Source organism: Morone saxatilis, unplaced genomic scaffold, assembly GCF_004916995.1.
Source record: "Morone saxatilis isolate NCDOM2014 unplaced genomic scaffold, NCSU_SB_2.0 Contig12, whole genome shotgun sequence".
In the NCBI taxonomy this organism is placed as follows: Eukaryota; Metazoa; Chordata; class Actinopteri; family Moronidae; genus Morone; species Morone saxatilis.
In genome coordinates this window covers 15,598,192-15,607,696 of record NW_023339674.1, presented here as the reverse complement: position 1 = coordinate 15,607,696, position 9,505 = coordinate 15,598,192, and the positions used below count along the sequence as shown (strand labels likewise).

General features: G+C 40.4%; 2 protein-coding genes across 2 annotated transcripts in view; both read right to left on the bottom strand.

The window, feature by feature from the left end:
• The window catches only part of spata6 (spermatogenesis associated 6), a 13,580-nt gene extending 5,469 nt beyond the window's left edge, over nt 1-8,111 (bottom strand). The window contains 7 exon segments of the mRNA XM_035652902.1: nt 1,220-1,633; nt 4,559-4,639; nt 6,075-6,199; nt 6,339-6,380; nt 6,509-6,557; nt 7,011-7,148; nt 7,990-8,111. Of these exon segments, the coding sequence (XP_035508795.1) occupies nt 1,220-1,633; nt 4,559-4,639; nt 6,075-6,199; nt 6,339-6,380; nt 6,509-6,557; nt 7,011-7,148; nt 7,990-8,073 (933 nt within the window). The 5' untranslated portion in view covers nt 8,074-8,111.
• Nucleotides 8,112-8,452: 341 nt separating this feature from the next.
• The window catches only part of LOC118322069 (cytosolic carboxypeptidase 6-like), a 30,002-nt gene continuing 28,949 nt past the window's right edge, over nt 8,453-9,505 (bottom strand). The window contains exons 7-8 of the mRNA XM_035653652.1: nt 9,077-9,170; nt 8,453-8,912 (exon numbers count right to left, since the gene is read on the bottom strand). Of these exons, the coding sequence (XP_035509545.1) occupies nt 8,807-8,912; nt 9,077-9,170 (200 nt within the window). The 3' untranslated portion in view covers nt 8,453-8,806. The remainder of the gene's footprint in view (nt 8,913-9,076; nt 9,171-9,505) is intronic.

The window sequence follows — 9,505 nt, the reverse complement described above, 5'->3', positions numbered from 1 at the left end:
TATATATATATATATATGCACAGTCAGGTGGTTTTGGCCCTCAGCAAGGAGTATTTTTCACTTTTAAACAGTGTGCTGATATAGTAATCAATCACACAATCAACCAATTTCAAATAAGAAATGCGACATTGCGTAAATTAATTTAACATATTTCATTATTCACATTCACTAATTTCTTGTCATTTCTTTAGTTTGTAACAAATAAAGGGAAAAAAAAAACTACTTTTGGTCTGTCATCTTAACCCCAAATCATTTCACCAAGAACATCACAATAAAGCTCGAAGGAAACAATGACAATATTTTTTACAAAACCACCACCAATCTCAAAGAACGCAGGTTGTGTCTTCTGTAGGAAAATGCTTCTCAACACAAACAAACAAGGAGTTGAAGCTCTGAAACATGCACTGATAATGCATTCACCATGGGGCTAAGCTACTTCATTAGCTATCTATTTGTTAATTGCAGCTTGACTCTCAATTACTAGGGTTAATTGTAGACAGAAGATTCCCCCAGGAAAACCAGAGCAGGAAAAAACATGCTCCTCTCTTTAATAAAACGCCTGTTGTATTCAAGTAAATTCCATTCATGTGTGTGACAAAAACAAACAACTCTGTACCTAATCACATCTTTTAATAACAGCATGCTAGTGGATTTTGATATTCATACCTCAGGATTGGACTCGATGTAAATGAAGAAGCAGGAATACAGTGGGGAGCAGAGGGAAGGGGAGGGGGACAGAAAATAGAGGCTTGTTGTTCTTGTCCATCAACTGGATTCCCCAAGGCTTTGTGATCAGAAAAATCACTTCCTTTTATATGCAAATTTCTTGTAGCAGTGATACAGCCATAATTAAAGCGTTAACAAATAACTGTACCAGCCTAAATCCAGGACGTGTGCTATTAAAGCACACTCAAGGCCCTCAGTGAGGATAATAGGCCACATTACATGCGCACATAGTGAAACATTTTCATGACGTCAAAATCCATTAACGGCTCAGGTAAAAAGATTAACACTGCTCTGTTATTATGCCCACCACTTAATCTGCCCACTAGATTATGTTAAATTTTGGGAAGCTCCCGCTGAGGTTTGAACTACATCAATTCAGGATTCCATTAATATTATAACCCCTGTCCACTGAACACGTGTATTATTGGCATTAAACCAACCATCATATTTTTTTGCAAACAGCCTTCAGTTTGGAGGAATATAGGTTACCGACCAAAAAGGGAGGCTGGCTCTCGCTCTCCTTCCTGAAGTGGTGAGGCCCCAACTGGAGATGGCGGAGCCTCTGCCGAGCGTCCTCTGAAAGCTGGCACATCTTGCGATGGGTGTAAGGGGACATGGCTCGTGTCACTGAGGAAACTGTGGGCTGTTGGTAGCTGGAGTTTACAGAGACTCTGGAAGAAGTGTGTTTACTGCGGCCAGATGGGGATGGAGAAGGGGAGCGTCTGGATGTTGAGGACGGAGCAGACTTTTTAATTCTAGCAACATTTAGCTTTTCCTTCCCACCTTTCGAAGAGACACAGTTTGCATCATCTGTTTTGGAAAAGTGCTCGCTGGATGGTGAAGACGTGTTTGCCAAACTCTGTCTGGAGGGTGTTAAAGATGGCTTCACTGGAGAAAGATGGCAAGTCTGGGGGTGCAGGGACAGAATATGACAGAGAGAGAGAGAGAGAAATGTTGATGTGTTCAAACATGTCAAGCTACCCTCACAGGTCTCCATTTTGAGGGGACGCATAACATTTGTCTCAGCAGTTTACATTTCTCTGCAGACCACAATGTTGTTCCTTCACACAAGCGTCAGCCATTTTAGCCATTAAGGCAGCTGCTCTCACTCTCGACACAGACTTGCTCTCCCTGGACAAAACCATTAAACCATTAGCTAAATCATTCAGCTTAAGTGTTACAACAACAACGGCTCTCGCAGTCAGCACTGCCATGGAGACAACCTCTGCAGAATTACTTCAATAACTCTAATGGCCACTAACATCATTCTCCGATGCAATATCCCACTTCCTGCGGGTAATGCCAACCGGGGATAAATACGTTAAGATAAAATGTTAATTGCATTTGATGGCCATCTCCCGTCTAATATGATAAAGAGGCATTACCTGGCTGTAAAACAAAGATAATCTAAATGCTAATAAGGGAAATCACACAACATTAAAACTATTTTTAAGAGAAACTAAATGATGAATAAATCCTCATCGAGGTTGCCATTTGAGATTGGTCTGATTTAATGGAAGTATGCTCTCCCCCCACACGTTTACCACCATCTCTGACTTCTTCCAGCTCTGTTCTTCGCTGGACGACCACTGACAGTCAGTCAGTTTTCCGGTCACCAGCTGAGTGGTGAAGGCTCGTCTGATGTGATTAGTTGCTATTTGCACTGTTGGTATTGTGTGTAAAAGAGACTGTTCGACAAAGCTTGGTACGTGCACAGCAGCTAGCATGCTCACAATGACACATAACATTTACTAATTAGCACTAAACACACAGTATACCCAATGCTGATGGGAATATGATTAGTTTTGCAAGTATTTGGTCATAAAGTATCTGACAAAAAACATTTTTGTGGACCACAAGATGGTGCTAGATGAGTTAAAGTGACTATACTTCTTTCTGAAGGGGAAATTAATCTAAGAAATGTAATGGTAATTCATCTAATAGTTGTTTACATTTCATTAAAATAAATACATATTGTACCAACCCATTCAGTAAGGTTTATAAGATCACCAAAGTAATTAGTACTCATCCTCTGGGGATCCTGAATGTTTGCTTTCATGGTAATTTATTACAATTACAATTCTCGCAAGCATTATTCCTTTTGGATAAAATACGGTATTTACTTGAGAAGGACAACAATTAACAAACAAAAGATAAGAGCACCAGAAAATCTACAAAGCGAGAGTTAGACGTTGGTCAAAAATAACTGTATATTCACACTACAGTTTAAAAGGTTTTGTGTTGCTATCACTCTAAATCTCTATTAAAAGGAGGACATGGTTTGTCAGCTGGGCGGGCAGGCAGTCAGGGAAATGCCTATGCTGAGGAGCCATTAGGAGAGAGAAAATGGAGAAATTCTACTGTCTGACAGCCACAGCGGTGCTCTGATCCAGACATCCCCCCGAGGGGCCAGGAGAACACTCTGACAATCTGCTTCGCTGTCAATGACATCCCATTTAAACAAATAGCTTAGCTTAGGTTACTGCACCTGGGAAATGCACGGTAGTGTTTTTGGCACAACATGCCAACCGCTGTGTGATGGATCATATGTTACAAACACGACTGTTAGTGAAAGATTTTCATTCTCAGTGGAACTTTTTTAAATAACTCCTTTTCAGTCTATAATCGGAGAATTATTTTACCATCCAGTATCCTTCGCATTCGCCTCACACACACATTCATAAAAGACCATGAAGGAGGAGATTCAACTTTAATAGGGCTGCAACTAAGGATTATTATCATTATCAATTAATCTGCCAGTTACTTTTTCGATTCATTTGAAAAAGAACAAAAAACAAGCGAACCACCACCGCAAGTTAAAGCCCAAGGTGATGTCACCAAACGGCTTTTTCAAAAACTTAAAACGATAAAAATAAAAACAGCAAAACCTCATAACTGAGAAGCTAGAACAAGAGAATGTTTTGCTACTAAAAGGAAAAACAATCATTCATTTGTCAAAACAGTTGGTTGTTTTTTTTCTCCTTCGATTGACTCATTGATTAGTCAACGGACTGTTTCTGCTCTACACGGAAAACTGCAACAGTGGATGGGAACAAGTCAAAAACAAAACTTTGCCCATACAAGAAAGACAGTGAGCGGAGTAAGAAAAAGTAAGATGTGATTTTATGCAGCTGAGCAAAGTTACCCTTTAAAATCCACACGGAGACAGTGACAACCAGAGATACAAGTGACTCTCATCTTGAATAGTTAACATTAAAAAAAAATGGACTGACTGGTTCTGTGACAAAAACTGTGCAAACTCCCAGTTAGTTGGAGATGTGAGAGAAGCCTCGCTATCAGCATCACAGATCTACTTCCCCGTAATTACATTCACAAGGAGAGAGCAGATACCCTTGAAACACTGCCAGTATAGATAGATAGATGCAGTAGCCATGGCAACAATAGAAGGTTGGTATGTATGGTGGAAACAGACGAATCTGATGGCGAGCTTGATACCACTCATTACAGCCCTCTAGAGATGAACTGTTCACTGTTCTAGCTTTGGTCAACACTCAGTAACACTGAGTTTGTAGCTGTGATGTGATGTGTTCAAATTCCAGACATTGGCGGATAAATACAATGTTTACTTGACTTATGAGTGGCAATTTGATGGATCTGAACAGTTAAAAAGCTGTTCTGAAAGACCATGAACACACAACAAAACGTAAGTATAAAGAACAGGTTGCTTCTAAAGTGCTTTATAGATCAACAAGAGACATAAAGCAGATAAACCAAAAGCAGACAAAGGTACAAATAAACATGTGAAAAACTGGACATAGAGTTTGTGTGGTTATGTACAGACCTTTGAGATGTAGTAAAAGGAAACACTTACAGGTGAGGCAGGCCAGCTGTCTCTCCCATCACTTTCTTCTATGACTGATGTCGTGCGAAACTCGACTTTGGGGGAGATTCCCTAGAGGGAGAGGGACAATAGGAACAAACACAACACCTTTAACAGGGAGATGAAGACAAAAGGACAGATAACAACACTGCTTGGAACACCAATTTACAACCGCAAATCTTCAATCTACGCTTGGCTTGAGAAAAACAAATTGCAGAAAAGAAAAAGGCTCCAGTGATGTTTAAATAATATGGCATTTGGAGAGAGACATCTAAATTGCTATGTAGGCCTCAAACACAAACACATAAAAGCAACGATGAGGGGGGAATGGTGTTTAAAGACATTTCAATATGCCAGTTAGTGCCTCAGAGGACATGGGGAGGATAGAAAAGCAACCTGCAGCCACTGAGAGATGAAGGAATGGAGGGAGGCGGAGGTAGGGAGAGAAAGTGATGATATAAGAGGAGGAGGAAAAAGAAAACATGACCAAAAGAGAGGAAGTTCTCCGTTTAGTTTTTCTGTCAAAGACAGCCGACAGCTCTATAAGGCAAAATGCTATCTTTTCTGTAGAAATTACTTCACTTTGTCGAAGACAAGACGGTGCTTTTGAATTGGTTATCTTGGTAGTGTACCTGCCTGTCATGTGCACAGACACATGAGCCGCAGAGATTAGGAAGAGACTCACTCAGAGAAAGCAACAATCTTCTCCAGTCTATGAATGACACGTGTAATATTTGTGCCAATCAAGCTGGATCACATGGTGAGCACGATGTGGGGTCGCTGTGACACATTTTAACTCGTCAACTTCCAACATCCTCCCTTTAACGGATTCCACAGTGTGCAGTAGCTCAGGTACTTTTGCGAGGAAGAAATATGTGTGACACACATCTATGAAACCAGTAAAAGTAGCATTTTGGACTTTAGTGAAACTTGCAAATACTCCAGAACTCCAGAGTAGAGTCATATATATTAGGGATGCACTGATATCCTTATGTATGTAATTGTAATCATAAAACTAATTACGATACCACTTTACGGCAGCGTTCTCTCGTTAGTTGAACAGGTAGACGGAGGAGGAGCGATGTCAGCCGTTTGTAATCATTTTAAGCAACTTTAACAACAACATAAGAAACATTTATTACAGTCAGAATGTGAGGAACATGTAAAGATAATTAAAGATAATAAATAATATTGTAATGGTACTCATAACAGTACTCATGAAGTACCCAAATGTACTTCTGATTGGCTATTTCTTCTCCGAGCAGACATGTGATCAATCACGTGATCACTTAAATGCTGCTTTTAAAAGTTACTTTTACACTATGCTGTAAGTAGGAGTAAGTCTCTTGATAAATGTGTTATTGCGCAAACTCAGCAAATAACTTTATTCCTAAGTTGGCTCTAGAGCATTCTTGAGTGTAATTCACAGAAGTTTGGTAAATACGGGCGCAGCTGTTAGAAGGATGATTAAGAAATAAATAAAGGGAATACATGGAAAACAACCTACAGGAAAAGAGGAGGCTCTCTTCAGCAGTATCTCTCTCTCCGCAGCTCCTTCTCTGGAGCTCAGTCTGGGTCCAGGGTACAGGAAATCTCTGCTGCTTTCCTCCATCGTGGCTAGGATCTCACCCTCTACAAACCATACACAGACGGGCAGTAAACAGGAACACACACGTACACACAATCCAAGCTAGAGATCCTGTTTTTGCAGCGTAATGACTAGATACAGTTGGGAATTAACATGCCCATATGGCATCGTCAGAAAGCATACCTGGAGGCACCAACTGAATCAGCTCAAAAGATGTTGTGTCAGCTAAGAGGAAGGAAAGCACAAATAGACTGTGAGCTAATGATCAGTATCACAGCTAATAGCCTATAAGCTTGCATAGCAGAGGATTCAGGACTAAAAGATGAGGAAGCAAATCCCAGACGGCCGCTTACCTTCGAGGAGGTCAGCTACATCAGCAGGGTCAACAACGCCGGGGAAAGTCTGGTAAAACAGACAGACAAAGCAAATCAATACTTATAACAAGATGAGACAGGCAGCCCGGTATCTAACTACCCCCAGAGAAAAGAAGGGCTCTTTTATCAGCAAACTGAGGCTGTAATGTTCATATCCAAATGTGTATCTTCAGACTTAAAAACATAAGCCTGCAGTGTGTAGGGTGTGCAAGAAGAGGACGCATAAGAATTCAAATAGCAAACCACTGCTAGGATGGAGATTTCATGAGCGTTAGTCTTTTACAGATAAAAGGACAACGGATGTAACACGAGCACATGTAATATGCATCCCTTCTTTGATATTAAAATATGCCAGTAGTCCTCCCACCATCTCTCAGAAATGTACAGCAAACAATTACAGCAGACCGATGGCAATTCTACATCTTGTGCCTAAGTAATGGAGGCAGCTCTTATTCCTGTGATACACAGTTGCTATTCTCACCTTGACGAACACCATTTTGTGGTGGAAGAGTAAAGGGAACACAGGCGGCACACAGGGAGTCTTCCTGTACTGCCCCATGATACACACACTGAGGTAGATCTTGTTCTTTTTATACAGGAGAACTCCTGGACATGTGACCTGCACACAAACAGAGCAATGGTGACCAGATTTCTTGCCATCTTATGACAAAAAAACACATTAATAATAAACTATATTGTACAATTATATTTTTATTAAACCTGAAAACCTAATTAAGATCAGTTACTTCAATATAACAAGTGGAAATGAGACTAAATCAGCTCACAGACGCCACTGACATATGAATAGTGGGGTAAACACAGGCCTTACCAATGATACTCACTGAGGCTCTGTTCCATTTAGGTCAAACAGAGTCAGGGTTGGTGGCACACTGGAAACACTAAATGGAACTGAGCCTTAACTACCTGTAGTATCATCCCTAACACCTGTGTTTACCCTATTTCAGGTAAAAGTGGCTACTGGGAAAAATCTTCGCTCAATATTTAGCTATATATCACCATGTTCAATCTTTATGAGTTAATGGCTGGAGTAAGAAAGCAAAAAAGCTATTATGTGACGTGACTGTGCGAAGAATACAAACCATAAGCTACAACAAACAATTAAAACAATAACACAGTTAAATATGTGTATAATTACAGAATATTATGTGAAAAGCCAGGAAAACCTTGCATTTGCAGTTAAAGCATGTTATATTATATTAATTCAGGAAAAGGCACTTCTAGTAAGCTCAGTAGGTCAATTAGCTCTATCTACATTATCAGGATAACCTAAGTTAACCTGACTAACTTTAACTCACTGTCAACACAAGTTACAGCAGATAGTGAGCCGTTAGCGCTGAGCTAAGTGCGGTCGGTAAAGGGAACAGGATGTAAACTCTGTTATGTCTAAAAGCCACAGCACCGGGTCGTCTCTCCCTGTGGTAACAAAGGAGCGCACTTACTGTCTGAATGTCCAAGTATACGGTACATTTCAGAGACTTTCGGTGCACTTTGGAGGAGGAAAGCGTCTTCTTCAGTGAGGCCATTCATCCAACTTTCGTTGTCATGGCTGCCAAACAGCAACAGTCACAGAGCGGATGTGCAGTCATGTGACCAAGAAGTGGCAAATCAGAGGCCATTTGAGCTCATACAAAAATATGAAAGAACCCTTAAATCTGCGGTTAAATAATAAATAAACAGTGCATGCATAAATAGGGCTAAAGCCTACATGGCCATAAAGATGTAAACAATGCACAAACAGTAAGAGACTATAAAGATGTTCTTTATATAGGCTACTCTCATTTGTTTGAAAGCAATCATTAATGTTCTCTGTCTTGCAATAAGAGAGCAAACAGGCGTGATTGAGTGATTAAGTATTTAATAGCTAATTATAATACCAACAGAGATAATAACACCATCCAAAAAAAGTCATAAAACAAGTCAGTAACAGATGGGAAGCATGCATTTATTCAATATATGAACAACATAAAAAAAAAAGGAGCTGCTCAATGAAGGCCTCAGATGGAATTTAGGTGCGTAACCAGTCTGTCTTCCCTTGGCATTCAGTAGTTCACATTTTATAGTTTAGAATCAAATAACCCAGGAGGGAACTTGTTCTGATTTTAGTCCTGCAAGTACCAGTCATCCCACTGTTACAAATCTGTGAAAATAAGTCTTTATAGCCAGGGAGATGTGGAGCTTCTAAAGGCAATGAAGTGTGAAGGATCCTCCTGCTACGGTGCTCCGCATTTTATACATGCTCAGTCTGCGTCCGTCTGTCTAGTGCCTGACACCCTGGCTCTTCTCCCTCTCTCTGTCTGCTGTGTCTCTGCCAACACCATTGCCCTTTCCATTACTGTCGCCTGTGTGGGATTTCAACTCAGAACTGCAGACAAAAACATATTAATATGAATGACTGAGATGGTACGATACAGTTCAGGAAATTGCAAAACAAAAGTAGGTTCACTTGAGTATAAACAACATGAAAATATTATTTGGACAACTGATTTAATTTCACATTCATTTATTCATAATACCATACTGCTTTACCTTTGAATGTGAATTGGTCTGTTGTCCTTGATGAGGTTGTTGAGTTTGTAGTAATCCAGGAAGGTTCGAGCCACATTCCTGCCTAGCTTCATATCTGAGGAGGGGGAGTTAAAGCTAATGTCTTGGATGGGCCTTAGGTAACATTGCTCAAAACATTTTCTACATCAGTGGTTCCCAAACCGGATGGTGGCCTCTTAGGGGAGGCACAGAGCAACTGCTCTGCATGGTGGAGTGAAAGTTACAGCTACACAGAGAATGATCACCTGATTCTGCAGTGTCCCTGTATTCAACCACTGACAATACATAACTACACAGAAGTGTATTAAACCAGCATTCTTACTTTTGGCCAGCAGGGGCCAGCTCCATGGGCTGCAAAGTAGAGTCTTATGACCCGACTTCTCACTTGATTTATTATGTTAGTGAACAGTT